The sequence below is a fragment of the Bubalus kerabau genome, chromosome 5 (genome assembly GCF_029407905.1).
Source record: "Bubalus kerabau isolate K-KA32 ecotype Philippines breed swamp buffalo chromosome 5, PCC_UOA_SB_1v2, whole genome shotgun sequence".
Classification (NCBI taxonomy): Eukaryota; Metazoa; Chordata; class Mammalia; order Artiodactyla; family Bovidae; genus Bubalus; species Bubalus kerabau.
In genome coordinates this window covers 116072030-116099347 of record NC_073628.1, presented here as the reverse complement: position 1 = coordinate 116099347, position 27318 = coordinate 116072030, and the positions used below count along the sequence as shown (strand labels likewise).

The window sequence follows — 27318 nt, the reverse complement described above, 5'->3', positions numbered from 1 at the left end:
CATAACCTCAAAAATGGGAAATAATAGATCCATTAATAGGAGAATGGGTAAGTAAGCTGGGGAATAGTCATACAATAAAATACTAAGCAGCAATGAAATTAAAGAATGAATCTCACAAACATAGTTTTTAAAAAGCAAATTGAAAAAGGGTATATACATAATTTGTTGTTGTTGTTTAGTCAGTAAGTCATTCCCGACTCTTTTGTGACCCCATGGACTGTAGCCTACCTGGCTCCTCTGTCCATGGGATTTCCCAGACAAGAATACTGGAGTGAGTTGCCAGTTCCTTCCCCAGGGGATCTCTCCAACCCAGGGATTGAACTCAAATCTCCTGCATTGGCAGGCAGATTCTTTACCACTGAGTCACTGAGGAAGCCCTTATATACATAGTACCGCTACCATAAAACTTAAGAACACGTGCAATTTTGGTATAGCTTACTTAGGAATACACACAATTGTAGTGAAATATTTTTAAATATCAAGGAATGTATGTGCTTAGTCGCTCAGTTCTGTCCGACTCTTTGTGACCCCATGGACTGTAGCCTGCCAGGCTCCGCTGTCCATGGGGATTCTCCAGGCAAGAATATTCGAGTGGGCTGTCATGCCCTTCTCAAGGGAATCTTCCCAACCCAGGGATTGAATCCAGGTCCCCTGCATTGTCAGCGAATTCTTTGTCATCTGAGCCACCAGGGAAGCCCAAATATCAAGGAATAAAAAAATACCAAATTCAGAAATGTGATTACTTCTGAGGGAGCAGAAGGAGAATCAATGTGTGATGGGGTGAAAACAGGAAGCTTCAACTGTGTTGATACTGTTTTATTTCTCAAGCTGGGTGTGGATATATGCTGCTGCTGCTGCTAAGTCGCTTCAGTTGTGTCCAACTCGGTGCAACCCCAGAGATGGCAGCCCATCAGGCTCCCCCGTCCCTGGGATTCTCCAGGCAAGAACACTGGAGCAGGTTGCCATTTCCTTCTCCAATGCATGAAAGTGAAAAGTGAAAGTGAAGTCGCTCAGTCACGTCTGACTCCTAGTGACCCCATGGACTGCAGCCTACCAGGCTCCTCCGTCCATGGGACTTTCCAGGCAAGAGTACTGGAGTGGGTTGCCATTTCCTTCTCCAGTGGATATATAGATGTGCTGTTATTATTCTTCAGAGCCCTTTTATATTCAAAATATTAAATAGCACATGTTAAAAATAAAAATAAGCAATTTAAAAATCCTTGCAGGGAATGTGAGGAAGAACAGCATAAAAATGTAATTTCACTCAGTAGAAATGGTATCTTACAAAATTGGGGCTCAAGAAGATTTTCACCTTTTCAACACTGGACAGAAAAGCACAGTCATTCTTTTCATCAGAGTTTAAGCCAAGAAAAGAATTTATGTCCAAGAAAAAGCAACAGTAACTTCATTGGGGGTAAATTAGTACCAGTTCAAGTAAAAAATGGGGCTTCCCAGCTGGCACAGTGGTTAAAAAAAAAAAATCTGCCTGCCAGTGCAGAAGATGCAGGAGATGAGGGTTCAATCCCTGGGACAGGAAGATCTCCTGCAGAAGGAAATGACATATTTTATGTATATATGGAGAGAGAGAAAGAGAGAGAGAGATTTATTTTAAGAAATTGGTTCACATAGCCATGGAGCCTGGCAAGTCCAATATCTGAGAGTAGGCCAATAGGCTGGAAACCCAGGGAAGAATTCAATTCAAAGGCAGTTTACTGGCAGAATTTCCTCTCTGTGGGACCTCAGTCTGTTTTCTCTTTAGGTCTTCAACTGATCAGATGAGGCCCATCCACATCATGGAGGGTGATCTGCTTTACTCACAATCTACTTATTTGATGTTAGTCTCATCGAAGAAATACCTTCATAGCAATATCCAGACTGCTGTTTGATAAAATAGCTGAGCACTGTTTTATGTGGCCTAGCCAAGTTGGCACATGAAATTAACCATCACACAAGTCTTTATGCCACCCCAGCTAACATAACTGAAGCAGAGACAAGTCCTGCCCAATCTGTAGACTTCTGAGCAGTATTTTTATTTAACCTACTAAATTTCTGGATAATGTGCTATGCAACATGAATAATTGGACATTAAATTTATAAAACATAGTCAGTCTACTTGTATATACATTTGTTGCATCATTCATTTTTATTTTTACATTTGTTTTAGGTGAAAGTGACACTAAAATTTATAATGTGTGGTCAGGTTTGGAGCCAATAAGAATGCAGCAGGGTCACAGCTCCCCCCCCACCACCACCTCTTTTGGGATGGGGATAACAAGCTCCTTAGTTGTTAGATCTTATGAATCAGTTTACTGAGGGACAGCAGTTTTTCAGCAACTCATACAGAACTATTTTAATATTTAAACAACTAAACTAGTACAGACTAATTAGACATCAGCTGAGAATTAGGTATAATACTTTATGACAGTGTTTTCAGTGGGCTTTGCCCATTTGTTTAATGATCCCAACAGCCCTAGAAGAATATATGGCAAGAATTTGCCTTTGGTAAGAATCTACTGGGTCACCTCGGCAGAATCCCTTTTTCACTGGACAGATGGGTAGGCACAAGTTTATGCATTGTGTTTCTCATGGTGGATGCCACTCAGTCCTGAGACCATGACTCAGCTCAGAGGAACTGCCCTGGGATTTTGAGATTCTGTGAGAGAGCACACAATGAGGCCTATTGCTGATGAGAAATATATCATGTAAGAATATGTCTTCAAGTTCTCTGAGAATTCAGCCAATCAAGTCACAGATAGAATACACCAATAAGGCAGCAGTGTTGTCTACCTCAGTGAAAAAAGGACGTAGGATTTGAGCTCAGCCATGGCTCAGAATACTTACTCTTCTTAAATGTAAAAAGTTACCTGACCATTGCAGAGAGCCATAGCTCAGAAGAAAGAAGTGAAGTGAAAGAAGTTCTCATTAAATAGGATCTAGTAAAATGAAAACAGAGACCTTCACTTAATTTACTTACAACCTCTTGTTGAGTAAATGTTAAAATATTATCTTTGTCTTATTGCTAAGGAAAAGGTTTAACCCTGCCTGGGAAAGTGAGACATCATGCTTCAGAAAGAAATAAGAGAGGTTTTCAATGTAAGTTGCAGCTAAATGAGTTTAGCAGCAAACAACCCAAATAGGCTCAGATTTACTTTTGGATGGTCTGGAAATTTATTTTTGAACTTTAAAAAATATCTTAATGGGAATTCCCTGACTGTTCAGTGGATAGCGGTCAGTGCTTTCATTGTGGGGACCTGGATTCATTCCCTGGTTGGAGGACCAAGAACCCACAAGCCATGCAGTGCAGACCAAAAAAAGGATCTTAATATCCCCATTCCAAATAATCTATAGATATAATTAACATTGATTTTGCACAAACCAGTTGCTGAGAATAAAAGCCTTGTGATAAAATACCTCAGGGTTTACAAAGACTTGAAATTTTAAATAGCAGGGCATTGTTGATTGTCTGATTCCAAACTCTCTACTCACACAGACTTGCCCTGTGATTCTAAAACAAGAAATTTAACCTGGATGGACCTAGTGTTAGCAGGGATTCTGATTTTAGGATCTATTTCTACTTTTGTGAGATAGGGTATGACTTGAAGATATGATGAAATTGTAGAGCAGTTAAATCCGTGGTAGGACCTACACTTTTTCCCATCCTGTGTTTGAGTTATTGGTTCATAGTGGTTGGGAAAGGTAGCTAGGATTAAGGCAGTACATCCTGTAATGTGTAAAGTTGACGTGAGAAGGACAAACACGCCCTTCACACAGGGCCTGCCCTTCTTTGCAATCACAAAAAAATGCAGACCTGTTTAACATAGTGCTATGCATTTAGTTCTAAGAGTTAATAAAAACTCACTCAATGGATGGATGGATGAATTCATTCCTTTAGTGAAGCAGATGAGGAGAACTAGTTGGAAGTCTAAGGCAGGACAAAAGCCATTTCTTAAGTATCTTCTTGTTCAGATCAAAGCAGCTTTGGGAGACTGAATTATCTGGAAAATTGCTTCAAACCCACATTTCACTTTTGATGGCTAATCCCTCTTGTAAGATGAATGTTGAAGTACTCTTGGCATAGCGACAGGCAATGGGGTTAGAGAGTTTCTTCCTTCCTCAATTTCTGGTAAGGTCAAAAGTAAACCAAGATTTAGCACACATCTGAGGCTGATAGTTTTTTTTTTTTTTTAATATACAGGATTAGAACCATAGATTCATGTATTGTGACAATTATGAGACATTGGAAACAATGGGTGTGTCTCAAAAATATTGTTTAATAAAAAGTTGTTGGGTGTAAAAAAGCAACTTGCTTGAACAGATGTCTGCACCCTGACTTTTATGTAAATAAAAAACAAAATGATTCTATATTTATTCTGTGGGTACATGTGTATATACAAATATGCAACAATACATAAAAATGATAAACTCTGAAATCGGGGAGGAGGTATGGATTAGGGTGAGGTTGGCTTTTGATCATTTTCTCTCTATGCTTTACTTCTATCTTTTTAGTTTTCCTCAACAAGATTTATGAGTGAAACAACTAGTATGTTTGAATATAAGTACTCTTTCCCATTTTCCCCAAATTAAATTGTATACTTGTTAAGAACAAGAGTACTTCTGAAACATGTGATTTTGAAACGTTTCTAAGCTTTAAAAATTGTATTTTCCTGTATTTAATCTCCAAGAATCTTCAAAGGTTAGCCTCTTTTTTGCTGAGTGCCTTCTTTTTAGTATTTTACCTACTGGCATTGCTTGTAAATAGCTTAGCTAACAGACATGGTAATCCCTTCACTATACAAAGGCAAGCCCTGTTTTTTAGAACACTCAGAGAGAAGACCATCTCTCTTAAGAGAATCTCTTGGTTTCAGAGCTGATTTATGAACTAATTATACAAATGAAATGTGCAATGAAACATCTGATAGCAAGACAGGTGCAATTTAAAAAAAAAAGAAAAACACCAAAGACTATAAGTCTGAATGAGGTTGTATGTAACCAAACCAGGTTAAGTTTTGCAAGGGATAAACCATCCTATTTACAGACAGTGGAAAATTTTAAGCTCTTGACAGGACGTTTTCTCTGGCCATTCCAAAAATAGAAAAAGGCAGCTGGGAAGAAGACCCACAGGTTTTAATGAGGCTTATCAGCCACTAAAAACACTCCTGGAATCCCAGGATCAAGTGCTCCCCACCTGTTGAACAAGAAATGAGAACATGTGAGCATTTGGTTACAAATCCTAGAGCATGAACAGAAGGCCCACAAAATATTATAAGAGGCAAAAGCAGCTGGAATTGTCTGACAGAAAAAATGACAGGCAGAAATGAGAGTGATGGTGAATAGGTAGCTGCTTTGGGAAATATAAATGATTGCATATATCAAGCCTGAATTGAAATATTTGTGTCAAGCAAACATATATACTGATCTAACATATGTTGACAATTATTTTACACATATAAGTGGTTACAGTGTAACTATACAACTATTATATATTTATTTTATATAACTAATATATGTACTTATATAGTATATGCTATATAAGTAACTCTTGTATAACCTCCTATAACCTGTTATTCACACACTGTCTTGCGTAATTCTCATGAAAACCTGAGGAGTATTTGCATCATAGAGATGAGCAAAGGTGAAGTGGGGTGCTCTCAGACACAAGTTGGAGAGTGCTAGAGGTGGCACTGGAAACTCCCTCTTCTAGATCCAGAACGTATTCCTGTTCTACTTACATAGCATGGCTGTTCAAAGCAGTTAGATGCTCTTTGGAAAGAACACTGGGATATGAATTTCTGTGCTTTGGCTGAATAAAAAGGATATGAGTGACGAAGTGAAAAACAGCTGTATTTGCTGAGTTCATGATCTTTCTCTTTCTTGAAACTCTTTGGTGACCTATTTTTTTTTTTTTTCCATATTGAAGTATAGTTTAAGTCACCTTTGGACCAGCACACACAGGTAATAAAGGAAGGGTGTGTCCCTGCATGTTCATATGCAGCGCCCTGCCCTTGACCTCCTGTCAGTAACTTTAATCCTGAGTTCAGGCCAAAATGAAGAAGTTTATTAGTTTTTTCATTTTGCAATGTAGTTAGAGTTTACATGCAGTTAATACTATAAAACTTTATTTTTGTCCTGTGAACAGCTTACTTTTAGCACAAGTATTTGATAGTAGTAGAATATAAATAATTTATATTTGTGATTATAAATAATTTATATTTGTGATTCTTGTCAGAAGAAGCAATGTCAGTATTACACACTGAAAATTTTGTGTTTGTGAGGCAGACTATAAAGGATTTACAGGAACTTGGAGAGTAAGACAAAGGAAAGAATGAATAATAATCTTGAGAAAGGACAACAACAAAAACCACCCCACTTCCCCTAATATGTTCCCATAGAGATTATAGAATTTTCAGGGACAATTCTGAGTTGAGTAGGGTTAGGAAGTATGGACTAATTCCTAGATCCCTCCTGTTCATGCTCTTCCCCACCAAAAATAATGTATGACACACACACACACAATTATTAGGACTTTGGATATTAACTGACATAATTTCATTATGGTTCTGTATTAGATATCCAAAAACGGGTTCTACTAAGTAACCTTAACTTAATGTGGATACTCTTGAACCTGGGAGAATTTATTTTTAAATCACCTCTCAAATAACTTCTACAAAAAGCAACAATGACGGACAACAAAAGCATTTTCATTGACTTGTTTACAGAAGATAACAGTTTTAAAAGCACATTTAATACAAACTTATACCAATAAATGTCTTATGGTATCTGGAAAGCTGACCTAATGATATGAACAGAAAAGCAGATTAGATTCCTGAAATAAATTTCTGGTTCCATCACCAACTCCTTGTGCATGCTTAAGCAAGTTATTTAATCTCCTAGTATCTTAGTTTCTCCTCCTATAAAATGGGGATAATAATATTTGCTATTAGATAATGTCAGCAAAGCACTTGAAGAACTCAGATGAAAGGCGCCAGAAGTATTTTGTTATCTGAGGCATGACCTCATACTGTCTGAAGAAATGAACTTCACCAGATTACTGATTACCCCAGCACCTTACTTCTGACCTTTACCTGTTCAATTGCTTTTCAGCTCCATTCATTTCTATTTATACTCTTTATGCATTTTAACTTCATTGTGCTGTTTGTGTTGTTTTGAGGAGAGTTGAGGCTTTGAAGAAACCGTGATTTAAAGTGTTTTATGTTTGGTGTGTTCACTTATGTAAACTCATATGCTTACATTTAAGATTTGAAACAAATCAGAAAGTACTTGAACAACTTTCTAAGTAGAGGAGACAACTATAGCTATGAGAGTTATACGAGCTTTATTTATCTCTCTTATTTGCATTATTTGCATTTTATTTCATAATAAAAGGCAATTTTTAGCACAGATTATATAGTCCTTCCTGTACACTCTGTGAACGATTTAAGGCAGATGTTGAGATGGCTGTACATTTCGATGTGTGTGTGCCTTTTCTAGAGAAACAAGATAATATGCTGTAAGGGCAAAAGATTAGCCACTTAGAACTAAATCTGAGCTGAACCTATAGTCCAACCAGCTAACACACATCCATCTCAGGAAAAATGGCAAGAGTAAAGGGGCTCCTTCAGGAATAACCGACATGACTCAAAGAGCAGACTTGCTGATTCAGTAACAATAAAAACTTAGAGGTGAAGACACAGATAGGAAGTTGGCTGAATTTCCTGAACATGAAAGTATTTCATTCCCTCTGAGTCTGTCAACCTGCTTATTCAAGGCTAATAAAAATGTTTCAGAGAAGCAAACCTTTGGTCTTTGGATTCCACCAGTTAACAGAAAATCTAATCCTTTGGGACTGTTTCCAAAGGGAAAGATTTTACTGGAATTTGCCCAGTAAATTTGGGGTGTTGTATTTCAAGTGGCAAGTATGACACCACTCAAACCCAGCTTGAATCATCTGTTGAGCAATGGATAGATTATGCACTACAAGAGATAAAGACTCTTTCAGAGGTGACATCAAGCAAAATACTTTGGACTTTACAGTATTTTCAGAAGTCATAACCTTTGCCAAATTTATAGAATGAGCATTGACAGAGATTTAGTTCAACTTACACGTAGTTCAGGCTTTCCAGGTAGCTCACTGGGTAAAGAATCCATCCGCAGTGCAGGAGACACAGTAGACGCAGGCTCGATCCCTGGGTTGGGAGGATCCCCTGGAGGAGGGCATGGGAACCCATTACAGTATTCTTCCCTAGAGAATCCCATGGACAGGGGAACTTGGCAGACTACAGTCCATAGGGCCACAAAGAGTCAAACGCAACTGAACACACGTGCACATCTAGTTCAACCTACATTAAGATTTTGGAAAATCAGAACCACAGTAGGCCTTAGTTATTAGAAAAGTATTCTTCTTAATTGAGTTTCAAAAGAATTTTTCAAAACTAGGTTTTATGTCTATCCTGCTGCTGCTGCTATGTCGCTTCAGTCGTGTGAGACTCTGTGCAACCCCATAGACGGCAGCCCACCAGGCTCCCCCGTCCCTGGGATTCTCCAGGCAAGAACACTGGAGTGGGTTGCCATTTCCTTCTTCAGTGCATGAAAGGGAAAAGTGAAAGTGAAGTCGCTCAGTCGTGTCCAACTCTTAGTGACCCCATGGACTGCAGCCTACCAGGCTCCTCTGTCCATGGGATTTTCCAGGCAAGAGTACTGGAGTGGGTTGAGGTTGCCTTTTCTGTTTGTGTTATAGAGAGGTACAAATTTTATCATATTGTGAAGTAATCTTACAGGTCATGCATTATGTTTTTTCTAACTTATATCCACTATATGTCATGGTTTGTAAGACATAGTTTAATATTTTCACTTCTTAAGAAGTACGTATTTTGATGGGCTAGAATGTAGCATGATGGTTAAAAATGTAGACTCTGGAGTCAGATGCTCTGCATTCAAATTTTATCTCTACCAGTAACTAACAATATAGCTTTGTATCTTTGTTTTCTCATCTATAACAGTGAGATAGTAGTACTATTTACTTCAAAGGATTATGAAAATTAAATGAGATACTATAGGGTGGGCCAAAAAGTTCCTTCAGTTTTAAAGTAAAAATAAAAGATATATTTTTCATTTCATCAAGAACTATATAGAACAATGTATTGACCATTTTGTTCCCCTTCTGCCATTATTCAGGAACTTCACAATTTCATTTCCAGATGCCTTTTACAGTTCTCCAGGGAATTGAAATTTTTTCCATCAAGAGAATTTTGTAAAGAAAAAAAAAAAAGGAAATCCAAAGGTGTGATGTCTGGTGAACACCTGGATGAATCAGAATTTCCCAGCCAAGCTGTAACCATTTTTGCCTGGTTGTCAAAGAAACATGTGGTCTTGCGTTATCCTGATCAAAGAGGATGTGTTTTCTGTTGACTAAGTCCAGCTGATTTTCATGGACTGCTGCCTTCAGTTGGCCTAATTTAGAGCAGCACTATTGGAATTAATTGTTTAGTTTTCTGGAAGGAGCTCATAGTAGAGGACTCCCTGCCAATCCTACCACATACACATCACCACCTTCTTTGGATAAAGGCTGGCCTTTGGTGTGGTTGTTGGTGGTTCATTTTGCTTGCCCCATGACTTCTTCCATTCCACCTTATTGTACAATAGCCCCTTTTCATCGACTGTCACAATTTGTTTTTAAAAACTGAACATTTTTGTTATGTTTAAGTAGAGAATCAAATGCAGGAATATGGTCAAGAAGGTTGTTTTTTCTGCGTAATTTACGTGGAACCCAAACATCAAAGTGATTAACATAACCAAGCTAGTGCAAATGATTTTCAAGGCTTGATTTGGATATTTTGAATGTCAGCTTCCACCTGAGTGGTATAATACTGATTGTTCTTAATGTCTTGATTTGATTGCTATCAACTTCAACTGGTCTTCCTGACCATGCAGCATTCTCCAGCATAAAACTCTGCAAACCACTCTTGACATGTTCGATATGGCACAGCACCTTCTCCATACACTACACAAATCCTTTTTTTTTTTTTTTTGCATTTCAGTTGCGTTTTTACCTTTCTTGAAATAATAAAACATAATATGCTGAAATGTCACTTTTTCCTTCTATCTTCAATATTAAAATGGCTACATAAAAAAAATCACCAACTTAGATTTTTTTTAATGACAATTGTTACATTACAATCTAACAAAATTCCTTTGAATGAAGTTAAAGATAACTGTTACTGAAGCTAGCTTATGGAAAAAACTGAATGAAGTTTTTTGCCAACCCAATATATTTACAGTATCAATCATGGTGTGTGCTGCTGCTAAGTCACGTCAGTCGTGTCCGACTCTGTGCGACTCCAGAGACGGCAGCCCACCAGGCTCCCCCGTCCCTGGGATTCTCCAGGCAAGAATACTGGAGTGGGTTGCCATTTCTTTCTCCAGTGCATGAAAGTGAAAAGTGAAAGTGAAGTCGTTCAGTTGTGTCCAACTCTTTGCGACCCCATGGACTGTAGCCTACCAGGCTCCTCTGTCCATGGGATTTTCCAGGCGAGAGTACTGGAGCGGGTTGCCATTGCCTTCTCTAATCATGGTGTATGGCACATACTTAATGCTCAGTAAACATTAGCTATTATTTGCTCCATTTATGGACTACACTAAGCTTAGAGCATGACACAGGAAGGGGTGTCTCTGAGAAGCAGACTATGAAACAAAATTTAGTATGCTGCATGTTTACCAGGGAATGTGCTGGGTATGAATGAATACCTGTGGAAGGGTGGGGAAGGAAGCAGGGTGTCACACTATGATACAGAGCTATAGCCTCAGCCAAGCTCATGGGGGAGCTCTGGATGCAAATGACCAGTCCAAACTCCATTGTCTTGGGCTAAGAAAGCTGAGTCTATATATATTGTCTCAATTAGCCATGGGATGTGTACCCCCTCCCTCTCCCCTGGCATAACCTTGGGTAAAGTGACTCTGCAGCTGAAGCAATCCATGAAGTGGCGGACTGTGAAGTTGTCCATTGGCTACACTCCCAGCATTTGGCACAAAAATTTTTTCCTTGTAAGGGGGTCTAGGTGGCACATCTCTGTATTTAACACAGAGTGGTCTGTGCAGCACTTGGAAAATAATCTCAACAAACTACAGTTGCTTGAGTAAAAGTAAGGTCTTTAAGGATTCAAGGACAGTGAAGCTGAATAAGCCACGGAAATATGAAAGAGCTATCAATAATACGTGTGAGATGGAAAGCTTTCTCCTTCTTCATAATCGCCCAGATTTGGGGGGAGGGTGAATTCTGGTAATTGGAAGCCCTTTGTTTAATGAACATTGCAACGGATTGGGGTTTGTGATGGAGCTGTAAGCTGGAAAGAAGCCCACATACTCTATGTAATAAGGATCACGTAGGAGGTAGCAATAGAAGCCAGCCACAGTGGATGCCACACAGAGGGGAAGAGGAGAATCCTTGGTAAGAATTTAGGTGAATAAAAGTGGCTAATGTTGTACCCTTTGATGTGCTCAGCACTTTCTAAGTGCTTTGTATGTGTAACTGACTTAATTCTCACAATACCATTAAGGGAGTAGCTATATTACTTCTCCCTTTTTAGAGATGAGGAAACTGAGGCACAGAGAAGTAATTTGCCAGTGTCACTCATTGAAAAAAGTATGGAACTGGCATTGTAGGGTCTGTGCTCTTAATCATCCTTTTCCAAGAGTTTCTGTGAAATTATCTTTTTTTTTTTTGTCTGTCACACCACATGTCTCGCTGGATCTTAGCTCCCCAACCAGAAATTGAACCTGGACCACCTCGCCCTTCATCCTGCAGTGAAAGCCTAGTCCCTGGACTGACAAGGAATTCCCAAATGCTACTAAAGCAAATGGACTCTTCCTTAGGAATTTCAAGAAGTGCTGTCTGATATCAAAGGCTGAGGGCAGGCAAAAACAAAAGGCTCTGTGGTATGCAGGCACAGCTAACAACTCTGTTGCGTGTAGCTATTTCGAAAATGATGAATTGTGAGTCAACACTTCACGTTTCCAGTTAAAAAAGCATGATGTCAATGTATGCCAATGTGAGTCAACAGGTAGGACTGTGTGATTGTCTCACTCTACTCAGAATTCTTTAGATCCTTGGTGTGTGCAATACTGGATTCCATGAAGCTGAGCAAGAAGGCAAGAAAGAAAATGGCTTAAAGGAAAATCACAAATAAGAATCTACAAAGTTGGCAAACAATTCAATATCAAAGACCCAACCCAATAAAAAAAATGAACAGAAGACCTAAATAGACATTTCTCCAAAGAAGACATATAGATGGCCAACGGGCACATGAAAAGATGCTCAACATCATGAATTGTTAAAAAAAATGTAAATGAAAACTACAAAGAGGTATCACCTCGCACCAGTCAGCATGGCCATCATCAAAAAGTCTCAAATAATAAACGCTGGAGAGGATGTAGAGGAAAGGCAACCCTCCCACACTGTTGGTAAACTGGTACAGCCACTATGGAGAACAGTAAGGAAGTTCCTTAAAAAAACAAAAATAGAGTTACCGTGTGCATGCATGCCCAGGTGTGTCTGATTCTTTGCAACTCTATGGACTGTAGCCTGCTAAGTTCCTCTTTCCATGGAATTCTCCAGTCAAGAATACTTGAATGGGTTGCCACTTCCTCCTCCAGGGGATGTTCCTTGCGCAGGGATTGAACTGGGGTCTCCTGCATTGCCAGATTCAGTGGTTCTTTACCACTGAATCACATGGGACACCCCAGTTCCACTACTGGGCATATATCAGAAAAGATAAAAATTCTAATTTGAAAAGACACATATAGTCCAACGTTCAGCACTATTTATAATAGCCAAGACGTGGAAACAACCCAAATGTCCACAACAGAGGAATGGATAAAGATGTCATACATATATATAATAGGATATTACTCAGGTGTAAAAAAGAAGGAAATATTGCCATTTGCAGAACATGGATGGACCTGGAGATTATCATACAGAGAAAAACAAATATCATGTGATATCACTTATATGTGGAATCTAAAAAAGGATACAAAAACTTATTCACAAAATGGAAACAGATTCACAGACATAGAAAACAAACATGGTTAAAAAAGGGGAAAGGAAGGGAGGCGGGATGAATGAGAAGTATGGGATACATACCACTATATATGAAACAGACAAAAAACAAAAATTTACTGTATAGCACAGGGAACTATATTCAATATCTTGTAATAATCAATAATGGAAAAGAATCAGAAAAAAATATATATCTGAATCACTTTGCTGTACATCTGAAACTAACACAATACTGTAAATCAACTATAATTCAATAGAAAAAACATTCTACAAAGTTGGAAAAATACTTGGAGTTGAAATACTCCAACTGGTATAGAGCCTGAATAAACTGGAGGAAAACATATATGTGGTTTTAGAGACTCTCTGCGCAGTAGTAAGGATAGGTGTTTTAAACATGGACTGCCTGTGTTCAAATCTCTGCTTTAATATTTTTAACTTGGGTATTCTTAAGTGTCATTTTAGCTTTTCTGTGCTTCAGTTTCCTGATAGTAAAGTGGGCGTAATAGTACCACCTTGCAGAGCATATCATGTGAAATGCTGGACTGTATGAAGCACAAGCTGGAATCAAGATTGCAAGGAGAAATATCAATAACCTCAGATATGTAGATGACACCACCCTACTGGCAGAAAGCGAAGAGAAACCGAGGAGCCTCTTGATGAAAGTGAAAGAGGAGAGTGAAAAAGCAGGCTTAAAACTCAACATTCCAAAAATGAAGATCATGGCATCCGGTCCCATCACTTCATGGCAGATAAATGGGGGAAAACATGGAAACAGTGACAGGCTTTATCTTCTTGGGCTCCAAAATCACTGCAGATTGTGACTGCAGTCATGAAATTAAAAGATGCTTGCTCCTTGGAAGAAAAGCTACGATCAACCTAGACAGCATATTAAAAAGCAGAGACATTACTTTGCCAAAAAAGGTCCATCTAGTCAAAGCTATTATGGTTTTTCCAGTAATCATGTATAGATGTGAGAGTTGGACTATAAAGAAAGTTGAGCACTGAAGAATTGGTGCTTTTGAACTGTGGTGTTGGAGAAGACTCTTGCGAGTCCCTTGGACTGCAAGATCAAACCAGTCAATCCTAAAGGAAATCAGTCCTGAGTATTCATTGGAAGGGCTGGTGCTGAAGCTGAAGCTCCAATACTTTGGCCACCTGATGCAAAGACCTGACTCATTGGAAAAGACCCTGAAACTGGGAAAGATTAAAGGCAGGAAGAGACGGGGACAACAGAGGATGAGATGGTTGGATGGCATTACTGACTTGATGGACATGAGTTTGAGCAAGCTCCAGGAGTTGGTGATGGACAGGGAAGCCTGGCGTGCTGCAGTTCATTGGGTCTCAGAGTCAGACATGACTGAGGGGCCGAATTGAACTGAAATGAACCACCTTGCAGGGTTATTGTGACAAATCAGTTAATACATATAGGGCTGTTGAAACAGTGTTTGGAGCATTAATAAGCACTCAATAGTTAACAAAAACTAGAATGAGGGACAACTTAATATATATTCAAATACAAAAATTTTGATATAGATCTTTCCCATCTTCATTACAGACAAGGTAAAAGAAAGTCCATTGAAACTTTGATATATTGAGAGCACATTAAAAAGAGTTGCTCATCAAGAAAAGGACATAACAACTATATTTAAATGTTCTCTTATGGGCTATATAGAAAGAAGTGTTTCTCTTCTTGGGTTTAGCCTAAGAATGGTGCTCTCTAAAAGTGGGAAAACAAACTCTTAAAAAAATCAAGTTTGAATCAGGAGTACTTGGTCACTTCCTACCTCACATGCCCAAGAAACAGACTGAAAACTAAAGAAAGCTCAGTGTGCTTGTGAGGGACTTAGAACAAATTAATAATAGCCATTATACATTAAAATAGTAGCTGGAATTTTTTTTACTGTGCCATTCTTTTTTTCAGCATAGGAAACACTGCTGCTGCTAAGTTGCTCTAGTTGTGTCTGACCCTGAGTGACCCCATAGATGGCAGCCCATCAGGCTCCCCCGTCCCTGGGATTCTCCAGGCAAGAACACTGGAGTGGGTTGCCATTTCCTTCTCCAATGCATGAAAGTGGAAAGTGAAAGTGAAGTCGCTCAGTCGTGTCCGACTCTTCGAGACCCCATGGACTGCAGCCTACCAGGCTCCTCTGTCCATGGGATTTTCTAGGCAAGAGTACTGGAGTGGTTTGCCATTGCCTTCTCCTAGGAAACACTACACAGAAGCAATGGGAAAAATTCAGAACACATTTGTAGCAGAGCTACAAAAAGGACTTGCTTAGGTCAAATTTATCAGACAGAGCCATGACCAGGACTCAGATTTTAAAACTTCATTGTTTCCACTATCTTTAATTTCCTTTCACTGATTTTTTTTTAAAGGCAAAATGAATGAAAAAGGATAGCATCACATTATATGAAGGCCTATAAATTTAGGGATGTATTCAGTTGTCTCTTAACTGTGTCTGCCCGTTCTTTGGCCTGACCTCAGAAGACTGTCCAACTCTATCCCCAGCCCACAGACCCTATTAAAGGGGTGACCTAGGCAGCTATGTTTAATTATACATTCTTTTCAGGGATCACCCCATACACTGGACCAAGCCAATCAGGTTCACTTTCTTGGTGTGTTTAAGTCACAAGGGGGAAGTTGCTGAGGCATAGCAAGCAGGAAATAGAGAGGCAGAGGGAACGTCCATGAGGTTTCCATGCAGAACAGTCCTCACGGTTCCCATATTTTCCCACCTTGGAGTCTGAGATCTATATTCTTATAATATCCACCTCACCCCTCCTTTTCTCTTTTGTTGATTAGACAGGATTTTTATTAACAATTAAGTAATTCCTGATTACATCTCTACTACAAAATGCTAAAAGTCAACAGAAAGATATGTAGAGATAAGAATTTAGTCCAGCACTGTGTACTCAGTATCTTGGGAGAAGACAGATGAGCTAAATAGACTGAAGAGATATTTTTAGTAGTACAGCACTTTGAAGAGCCCTCTATGGGGTGTTTTTCTCTGTAATATTACATTCAACCACCAACTCTTATCATTTCTACTTCTCAAATATTTTTCTTATCTATCTTCTTTCCACATGAATAGCCATCTCTTATCTAGACTATAATTACCCTCTTAGGCAACATGAAAAGATGTAAGGAAACTTGCCAGCTCTTTTAAGAAAACTTTAATTCAAAAAGATACATGCATACCTATGTACATAGCAGCTATTTACAATAGCCAAACATGGAGACAACCTAAGTGCCTATCTGCAGCTAAACAGATAAAGAAGATGTGTGTATACACATATATTAAAAAGAACAAAATAATGCCACTTGCAGGATAGTGTAAACAAGGATAGACCTAGAATTACAGAGTGAAGTAAGTCAGAAAGAGAAATAGAGGGCTTCCCTGGCGGCTCAGTGGTAAAGAATCCACCTGCCAGTGTAGGAGATGTGGGTTTAATTCCTGACACAGAAGATCCCACATACTGTGGAGCAACTAAGCCCATGTGCCACAGTAACTACTGAGTCTGTGCTCTAGAGTTCAGGAGCCACAACTACTCAGCCTACTAGCCCTAGAGCCTGGGCTCCCCACAAAAGAAGCCACTGCAATGCAAAGCCCACACGCTGCACCTAAAGAGTAGCCCCTGCTCACCATAACTAGAGAAAAGCCTGCTCAGCAACAAAGACCCAACACACCCAAAAAGAAATAAAAACTAAATTGTATAGAAAAAAAGAGGAATACAAATACCGTGTTATCACTTATATGTGGAATTTAAAGTGACACAAATGAATATATCCATATTACAGAACCACATTTACAGACAACTGACTTGTGGCAGCCAATGGGGGAGGAATGGTATGGAAGGGAAGGATTGGGAGTTTGAGATTAGCAGATAAAAACAATTATATATAGGATGGATAAACAACAAGGTCCTACTGTATAACTACAGGGAACTATATTTAATATCCTGTAATAAACCATAATAAAAATAACATGAAAAAGACTATATAGTTAACTGAATCACTTTAGTGTAGAGCAGAAATTAACACAATATTATAAATCTAATTCCATTGTAAATACAATTTTTTAAAAAATAGGTATAAAAACATCCACTTCTGCTTCATTGACTATGGTAAAGCCTTTGACTGTGGATCACAACAAACTGGAAAATTCTGAGAGATAGGAATACCAAACCACCTTACCTGCCTTAGAAACCTATATGCAGGTCAAGAAGCAACAGTTAGAACCAGGCACGGAACAACTGACTGGTTCCAAATTGGGAAAGGAGTATGTCCAGGCTGTATATTGTCACCCTGCTTATTTAATTTATATATGCAGAGTACATCATGCAAAATGCTGGGCTGGATGAAGCACAAGCTGGAATCAAGATTTCTGGGATTAATATCAATAACCTTAGATACACAGATGACACCACCCTACTGGCAGAAAGTGAAGAGGAACTAAAGAGCCTTTTGATGAAGGTGAAGGAGGAGTGTGAAAAAACTGGCTTAAAACTCAACATTCTAAAAACTAAGATCATGGCATCAGGTCTCATTACTTCATAACAAATAGATGAGGAAACAATGGAAATAATGACAGGCTTTATTTTCTTGAGCTCCAAAATCACTGCTGTTGGTGACTGCAGTCATGAATTTAAAGGATACTTGCTCCTTGGAAGAAAAGCTGACAAACCTAGACAGCATATTAAAAAGCACAGACACTATTTTGCTGACAAAGGTCTGTCTAGTCAAAGCTATGGTTTTTCCAGTAGTCATGTATGGATGTGAGAGTTGGACCATAAAGTTGAGCACTGAAGAATTGGTGCTTTTGAACCATGGTATTGGAGAAGACCCTTGAGAGTCCCTTGGACTGCAAGATCAAACCAGTCAATCGTAAAGGAAATCAGTCCTGAGTATTCATTGGGAGCGCTGACGCTGAAGCTGAAGCTCCAAGACTTTGGCCACCTGATTCCAGTTGGCGAAGAGCCAACTCATTGGAAAAGGTCTCGATGCGGGAAAGATTGAAGGCAGGAGAAGGGGACGACAGAGTTCGAGGTGGTTGGATGCCATCGCCGACTCAATGTACATGAATTTGAGCAAACTCCAGAAGATGGTGAAGGACAGGGAAGTCTGGCGTGTTGTAGTCCTTGGAATCGCAGAGTTAGATATGACTGAGCGACTAGACAACAAATATGGTAGTGGGAATGAGCTAAATGTGGTGTCAGGAGTAATACAGGCTGAACAAAAGCATAAAGAGGCACCTGCACCAGTATTCCATAGTAGGGACTTAAGGAAGGTTTCAGTGAATTTTTGCCTAAAAAAATAAAGGCTTCAGAAAAATTAAGAATTAGCAGAGCATAATTAGCAGAGACGAGAAAGAGAGAAGGCAAGATATATGAATATTTCTGAAGTGTTCACGAGTATGCAGAAAAACAACAATTTGAAAATTGCCAAAGGTTTCTCCTGTTTATCCTCAGATGATGGGTTATATTTCCCCTACCATCCAAAAGAACCTGAAAGCCAAACAGGACTTCTCTGAATCTAGGCCAAAGACAGGCTTAAAGCAGGAGTTTCCTCTTTTTCCAAGTCAATGGCAAACAATGGAAGACTTCTCAGTTTGGTTTCCCAAACTCAGGACTTACACTTTCATCTCAGGTTGTTAAGGTCAGTAAAAATCTTCATAAGATTTTACTCTGTGGCCTTGATAACAACAATGTAGAAAAGTCCACTGGTTTTTTTTGCAGTCAATGAGAAATGTTTCTTCATACTGTGAACATCAAGTCCACTTTCTGATGATCTAAGATCAGAGGTAAATTTGGCTTTACAGCTTCAGTTTAGGTATTAACTATGCAAATTCTAAGTTACAAATTATAATTTCTTAGAAATTCTAAGTTTCTAAATTCTCTTCATAGAACGAAAATCAGGTTTTCTTTCAGTTTTTGTTTTGAAGATTAGAGATTAAGAAAACTTTTTTACAAGTAATATGAATCATTAAAAGACGGGAAGCAAATTATGTTTACAGAAATCTGTAAGGTCAGCATTGCACTGAGGTTTTCCCTGGGCCCATGTAGTCACCCAAAGTCACAATGGCCTAATTTCTAGAGGCCCAAATTCCTATTTTCAAGCCAATGATTTATTACAATTTCCCCTCCAAAAGTATTATTGGTAACATGAACAAAACAGTGTTTCAGGCATCAATGATCTAAAATACAGATGTTCTTGAGCACCCATTTTTAGTGAGGGCAACAAAACCTTACCCTTCATGTGTATAAAGCATAAAAATATGTATATGATTCACAGTCTGTATGAAGTATTAAAATTTCATGGGGGTAGATGATTAGGGGGAAAAAAAAACCTAAAAAGGTTCCTTAGGGAGGTGAGAATGAAAAAATTGAGAAACATGGTGTAGATTTTTACCAAGTGAGGAATACTTTAATTCAACTTTCGTGATAATTCAAAATCCCCAGATGAAACAGAAAACCACAGTGACTGTATTTTCTACCAACGTACTTGTGAGCAGCTCCAGTTTTCTCTTTGCCCTTTGTTTCTCCAAGCAGAAGTCACTAAAATTGTTCAAGTATAAAGAAAACCCTAGGAATAATTTTTTAAAAGGTATACGAGTCATTAAACTTACAACACACAGAGTACAAACCAAAAAAGTAAATTTATTTAAATTACTAAAATAGCTTTTAAAGTCATTTACAGATTAGCTGCTACAATCATTTTTCCTGATATAAGTAATATTATTTTAAAATTTTGGTCAATGAAACAGTTAATAAAAACATCTGTTTCTCCATATAATACATATATGTATAAAATAAGCATTTTCAAAAATTCTTGTTTTAGAATCCTCTATAAATCAAGAATATCTGACTTCTGACAGTGTCGGGAACAAATTATAATAAGGAGTATAAATTTACGAATACTGGTAGTCCTAGTGGGAAGAAATAAGACCATACTCTACCATCAGTTATGGGATCCTCAAAAGGTAAATGAAGAAGCCACTGACAGGCTTTAGTATTCTAAAAACAATATTGTCATTTAAAGGTTTGTAGACAATAAAAAAATAAAGAAAGTTGATCCAGAATTTTAAGATTCTAAGAAAACCAAAGCTGTTGACAGATGAGAAAGCTGTTAAGAGATGCAAAGTTAAAACTGAAATCCTATGGTACAGTTATGTACAGCAGAACATCTTAACATCCTTCATATACAGTAAACTTCACTTTCTTTTTGGCTTGAGGCACTCAATAGAATTTATCACATGCACAGTAAATCTTTATACTTGTTACAAGAGTGTCATTAATGGATGTAGACTGCAACAAATGGGCATTCAGAAAATCAAATCCCTCTTCAGTCACTGAGAGGTGGTTGACAAAACGGTTTACCAATTTCTGACATTATCTTTCTTAACAAAATTTTCAGGATATGAACAAAATAAACTGCCTGGATTTGCCTGTTCTTAAGAGCCAAGTGAGCAAATATACTAAACCTCATCATATACATGCTTCAGAATCCTTGGGAGGAATAAAAATTTCTTAAAGAAAAATAAAAGTCTCAACAGAATTCACTGAGAATGGAGTTCATATAGCTATGTTTGATGAACCCCTGGTGACAGTGACTTTTTTTTTTTTAATTTCTGAGTGTGCATGGGGTGGCTTGCAGAATCTTAGCACCCCAACCAAGGATGGAACCCAGGCCCTTGGCAGTGAGAGCATGGAATTCCACCCACTAGACCATCAAGGAATTCCCCCAGTGACTTATTTTAATATTTCATCTTGAAGACTTTTCCTCCCCTTTCTTTCTCCATTCCACAACTTTTCCCTGGTATCCTTTTCCCTGCCCTCCAAAATTAAAGAAAAAAAGAAAGAAACACCCAAACACTCAGATGGCTCTCATTATTGCCCTTCATTATTTTTGTTCCTATAAGGAGAAGCTGACTAAGGAATTCACATCTAACTGATGTAAAAAGAGAACAAAACAGGAAAGCCCACAGTTGCGTTCAGGGAGCTGTCTTACTAATAACGAACTCTGTGAAAAAAAATCCAAATTAAAAAATTGGGCAGGATTTATAGGAAGGAGCCAAATCCCTCCCACTGGTCATACCACAGCAATAATGATTCACTCTGGAATCTAAGTAGATCCTCTATGGGACTGTATATAATTTATAGTCTGTAGATATCATTAACACAGATCTCAGTGGGAAACGAGTCTCTTATGTAACAGATAATTAGGCTGAATAAACAATACAGATGTTCTATGTTTACCTAAGAACCTAACCTCCTTTAAAAACAAACCAGTTCTTTCAAAAAGAACTGAGTGCTGTCTCGTTCAAGTTTGAAAAAATTCTCAGCACTTGAGACATAATTTTCTCTTCTGTCTTCCTTTATAAGCAGATGCCCTTTTTCAGGTCATTTTCAGGTTGTACAGGCAAGACTAAGTGAGAAATACGGCTCCAGAGCCCACTCAATTTGTCTGGGTCCATATGTTTGTAGGAGTTGGGTGTGTCAGAGTTGGTGAACTTGACTTGGAGGAAATCTCTCACTTTTTCTTCAATTTCCTTTAGGCCTAGACTGGTTCCGAGCGTCTCCTCCTCCAACAAGACAGTTAGGACTAAGGCTACATCTTTGAAGGCTGCACTTTCATGGTCACAATACTTATAGAAGATCAAAGTAGAGCCTGCAGGCAGTGACTCAAAGCGGTGGACCACAGCCGCATTCTGGCCATTTCTGAATCCATTGCTCAGTTCCTGGTCTACTTCTTCTTTGACAGTATCACTGTCTCGAGTAGCTTTGCTGGCCCCATCGATCCGTATGGCAGGAACACTCCGGAAGGAAGAGTAGGCATCAGCGATTTGTTCGCTCAGACACCTGAGTGCTTCTTCAGCATCTCGGGCGGCAGTGAGCAGCAAAATCGCAGGCTGAGGCCGAGATTGGGAACCATTGAGATGTTTTTCTAGGAATGTTTGGCTCCTTTTCCACAGCTTCTCATCTTGACCTTGGTACTTATTCATCAGTTGTTTCATCTGGTTCTGGAACTCTTGAACAGCAGTGGTTTCTGCTTCAGGAGGACGAGTGTACAAAAAACTCCCAATGAGAAGAGCGGCTATCACAACAAGGGGCCAATACCACTTTGTCTTGACAGAAGATGCACTTTTGTGTTGCCCAGTCATTTCTGCTCAGGAAAAAAAAAATGACACGCACAAATATTATTTTCTTAGATTCAAGAGCAAGTGACTTTTAAAGCCCACATTAATATTTACAAACATTAGATAAGAGAGGGAGGAATTTAAAGAAGGGAGCTGATAACTTACTTTCTTAAAGAAATAATTCAACACATGTATTTTAAGTTATGTATTTACATATGTATGAGTATGTATATGTCTCTTCAATATCAAAATGATAGGAAGTCTTAGAGGAAAAGTAGAATTTAAGTATATGAAATGGCATATGCAAATTGGAAAGAATATAATTTACAAAGCAGAGCTATCATTACTACTGCTAATATCTGGGAGGTAAACAATATTAGAAGACTCTGTACAAAATAGTTTTAAATCTAGAAACTAACATGGATTATTCTCCAATGTGAAATATTTAATTATAAAAAGGGATAAACAAAAGGATGCATTATAAATTAAATCTTCCATATAATTGCACTGATGCCTATCTTTTGTGGCATGCAGTTGTTAATATTGGCAAATTTTGTTTGTAACTCACTCCTAATTATTATCGGCAATGATATCAATTTATATTTACCTAGTGCTTTGCAGCTGCAGTTTATAAAGCATTTTCTCATATACTGTATCATTTAACCATTTAAATATGACAGCAATAATATTTTTACTTTCTCTTTATGGACCCTGTAGACCAACAGGTCTCAAAGTACGGCTGGTAGGCTATCTCAAGATCTCCTCAAGGGGGTCTTTGAGGTTAAAGCTGTTCTCCTATCTTATTCAACCTTTTCCCCGCCATATTGGTACCTGCACCAATGGTGTAGAAAGCCTTGGTAGGAAAAACAACTGATGCTTTGGATGAATCCCAGGGCAGTGGCACCAAACTATACCAGGACTGTCTTTGTATTCTTCATGGCCATGTATTTAAGGTTATCAATTTCACCTAAGAACATCCTTCATGAAGCATTCAAAGCTATTTACCTTATTAACACTCAATCCTTGAGTATAACATTCTATGTGAAAAAATGGGAAGTATATATAAAGCACTTTGTGCAATTGAGTTGTCAGCTGAACTAGTGCTTTTTTCATAGAATTTTTACTGGAAAGGACAAGTGACAAACCATGGCCCGTCAGACTTCATATTTGGGAGAAATTTTCTTGAAAAGGAACAATGTGAGCCTCTTGCCTTCAAGGAAACTGACAATCTTTGTTCCCAGTGATAAAATTCAAGGTTTCAAGTGAAAATTAGAATTGCAGGATATCTGCCATCATGAATTTAACAGTTCTCAATACTTATGACTTCTTTGTCTTGAGACTGGTGGTGATCTTAACAAATGTGATCTTTTTATATAGTATTAAAAACATGTCAGCATTTGGAAGGTCTATATAACTTAGTGAACCAACCTTTTCCAAATGACCAGTGCATGATACTCCAAGTACAAGAAATACCAATGGGTTTTAACAGAATGTAAAATGTAACAGAATACAAAAAGTTCATTAATATGGCTTCAGATTTCATATTTCAAATAACATTTAGAAACTAATGTTATCTGAGTTTGGGAGAGTATCAAAAGAGAATATTCACAACTGTCTAAAGACTATTAAAACATTATATATCCGTACAAAGCTAAATTTTTGCAGATACCTCAACCAAAACAATATATGGTAACAGGCTAAATACAGAAGCAGAATGAAATTCCAGCTCATTTTATTAAACCAGGCATTTAGAGATTAGAGAAAACACAAAATTACTTAAAAATAATTGACAAACATTAAAAAAAATTTTTTTTCAGTTTTAATCTCTAGGTTAATTATGGACAGGTATAACCCTTTTTTTCTCAAAGGTCTCTAGGGATACTTATTAAGGGATACTTACTAACTTTCCTAGTGGAAAGTGGTATTGAGACAGAGACTCATTTAATAAAAGGTGAATAGACAAACTTACGTTGGTTGGAGGTTGATGGAGATTGGTTTCCAAGCTCTGATTTCTGAACACTGTCATCTAAAGATAGGAGTAATAAAGATTATCAATTTATGTTTCATAATTTCAGTATTTCCAATAGAAAAAATAAAATTTCACGAAGAGAAAATAAGGGAGAGATCAGCCAGAAACAGAAGAAAAAGCAGAAGATTCAGGTGTCTACTAGATTGACAGATGTTTGAGACATAAGATCCATTTCTTTCATAATTATTCATGGCATGTAAGAGTCTAGTACAAAGCATACTCTTAATACATTAGTTTTGTGAGAAAGCCTTGAATTTGATCCAAATTATTTAATGGGAGTGGTGAAATTTCCGGGACAAAAGTAAGAGGACAAAGAAAACAAGTACAACTATAATAAAAGGAAACATATTATACCATCTGAAAAACTGCCATATATTGAACGCATGCCTGGTGATGATGCTGTAAAGAGGGAAAGAAGGACAAAATATAGATTATGGATTACTGAGCTATTTGGATGAGGGATTTTTAAGGTAAAACTCAATCTTAAATCTTATTTTCCACCTCAAACTGACTCAATACTGCCTCTGATGCTTCTGACCATTACAAATATCAGTAATATTTTAGAAATTACACTAAAAAACTTTTCACCATTTCTGTTAATAGACAAGTAATTCTGTTTTAGCTTTGTGGCTAAACAATAGACATAAAAAATAATTTTCTCACAACTCCATCAAATCTCTATTTCCATCGTTACTTTAGAAAATAAATAAAAAACTACCCAGCTCTTTCCTTTTCCCCCTCCATCTTTTTTGGCATGGTGACAGATTTTAACATCTAAGAAAACGGAAATGGAAACACAGCATTCAGAAGGTGAAGAGGATAAGTTATTCACTTGTATGAATTACCAATATTGTCTACAATATTGTCTACATTACTAATTTGTCTACATTACCAATATTGTCATCCATCACTTGCCTGGGACTTTATAGCTTTTATGTGTATAAGTGATCTTTCTAGGTATATTTACCAACATTTTTCATTGGAGAAACACTGGACTAAACTGGAGGAATACAATTTATGCTGTTGTTTTTAATAGAAATAGCCTTAAAAAAAAAAAAAAAAAAGAAAAAGAAATAGCCTTATTTCTGGTCATATGACAAAAAACCTCAAATGAAACAAAATGACATCAACCGTAACTCTAAACTAATAATTGCTTTGCCACTACTAGTTTAGTCTAGGAAATGTCATTATTTAGAAGCTTCAAAGTTAGGTCACCAAAATTAAAATTAAAATTCCACTAGATAATGTTTATTTTAAATACCTTACTCCATGACTGCAAAGATCAAATGAGACAATATATGAAAAATCTGTGACGTACATGATGATATTAATAATGGAGAATAGCTACTAGTTATTATGAAACATATGTAACATTTATAACTCATAGAACATAGAATTAAGAAAACGAAGTTAACACAAACAGAACTCCCATTTACAACAGCAACAAAAAGAAGAAAATATTTAGGAACAACAGACTCATTCCAAATAGGAAAAGGAGTTCGTCAGGGCTGTATATTGTCACCCTGCTTATTTAACTTATATGCAGAGTACATCATGAGAAATGCTGGGCTGGAAGAAGCACAAGCTGGAATCAAGATTGCCGGGAGAAATATCAATCACCTCAGATATGCAGATGACACCACCCTTATCGCAGAAAGTGAAGAGGAACTAAAAAGCCTCTTGATGAAGGTGAAAGAGGAGAGTGAAAAAGTTGACTTCAAACTCAACATTCAGAAAACAAAGATCATGGCATCTGGTCCCATCACTTCATGGGAAATAGATGGGGAAACAGTGGAAACAGAGTCAGACTTTATTTTTCTGGGCTCCAAAATCACTGCAGATGGTGACTGCAGCCATGAAATTAAAAGACACTTACTCCTTGAAAGGAAAGTTATGACCAACCTAGATAGCATATTCAAAAGCAGGGACACTACTTTGCCAACAAAGGTCTGTCTAGTCAAGGCTGTGGTTTTTCCTGTGGTCATGTATGGATGTGAGAGTTGGACTGTGAAGAAAGCTGAGTGCTGAAGAATTGATGCTTTTGAACTGTGGTGTTGGAGAAGACTCTTGAGAGTCCCTTAGACTGCAAGGAGATCCAACCAGTCCATTCTGAAGGAGATCAACCCTGGGATTTCTTTGGAAGGAATGATGCCAAAGCTGAAACTCCAGTACTTTGGCCACCTCATGTGAAGAGTTGACTCATTGGAAAAGACTCTGATGCTGGGAGGGATTGGGGGCAGGAGGAGAAGGGGACGACAGAGAATGAGATGGCTGGATGGCATCACTGACTCGATGGACATGAATCTGAGTGAACTCTGGGAGTTGGTGATGGACAGGGAGGCCTGGCATGCTGCGATTCATGGGGTCACAAAGAGTCGGACACAACTGAGCGACTGAACTGAACTGAAGACTAATCGAGGAGGCAAAAGAATTATAACTGAAACTTCTAAAACACTGATGAAAGAAATTAAAGCAGATATAAGTAAATGGAAAAGACATCCCATGGTAATGGATTAGAGAATATTCTTAAAGTGTTCATACTACCAAAAGCAAGCTACAGATTCAGTGCAATCCCTATAAAAATTCCAATGGCATTTCTTTTTTATAGAAAAGGAAAACAATCCTAAAATTCATATGGAACCACAGAAGATCCCAAATAACCAAAACAGCTTTGAATAAGAACAAAACTGGAGGCACCACACTTCCTGATTTCAAAATGCATCACAAAGCTAGAGTAATCACAGCACTATGGTACTGCCATAAAAACAGACATAATAGACCAATGGAAGAGAAGAGAGTCAGAAATAAACCTAAGATGTGGTCAACTGATCCTCAATAAGGGTGTCAAGAATATGCAATGAAGAAAAGACAGTCTCATCAAGAAATGGTGTTGGGGAAATTGGATATCCACATATAAAAGAATGATATTGGATCCATATCATATACCACACCCCAAAATCAACTCAAAACAGACTAAAGACTTAAACTAAGAACTGAAATAATACAACTCCCAGAAGAAATATGGGGCAAAAGCTTCTTGAAGTTGGCATTGGCAATGATTTCTTGGTTATGACACCAAAAGCACAGACAACAAAAGTAAAATT

The 27318-nt window shown here is 37.9% G+C and overlaps 1 protein-coding gene across 2 annotated transcripts in view; it reads right to left on the bottom strand.

The window, feature by feature from the left end:
* Window positions 1–19685: 19685 nt before the first annotated feature.
* TOR1AIP1 (torsin 1A interacting protein 1) overlaps window positions 19686–27318 on the bottom strand; it is a 47778-nt gene continuing 40145 nt past the window's right edge. The window contains exons 9-11 of one of the 2 annotated variants that reach the window (XM_055582836.1): window positions 24569–24613; window positions 24155–24211; window positions 19686–22211 (exon numbers count right to left, since the gene is read on the bottom strand). In XM_055582836.1, coding sequence (XP_055438811.1) covers window positions 21424–22211; window positions 24155–24211; window positions 24569–24613 — 890 coding nt within the window. In that variant the 3' untranslated portion in view covers window positions 19686–21423. The remainder of the gene's footprint in view (window positions 22212–24154; window positions 24212–24568; window positions 24614–27318) is intronic. The other variant, XM_055582837.1, reaches the window with a different exon arrangement.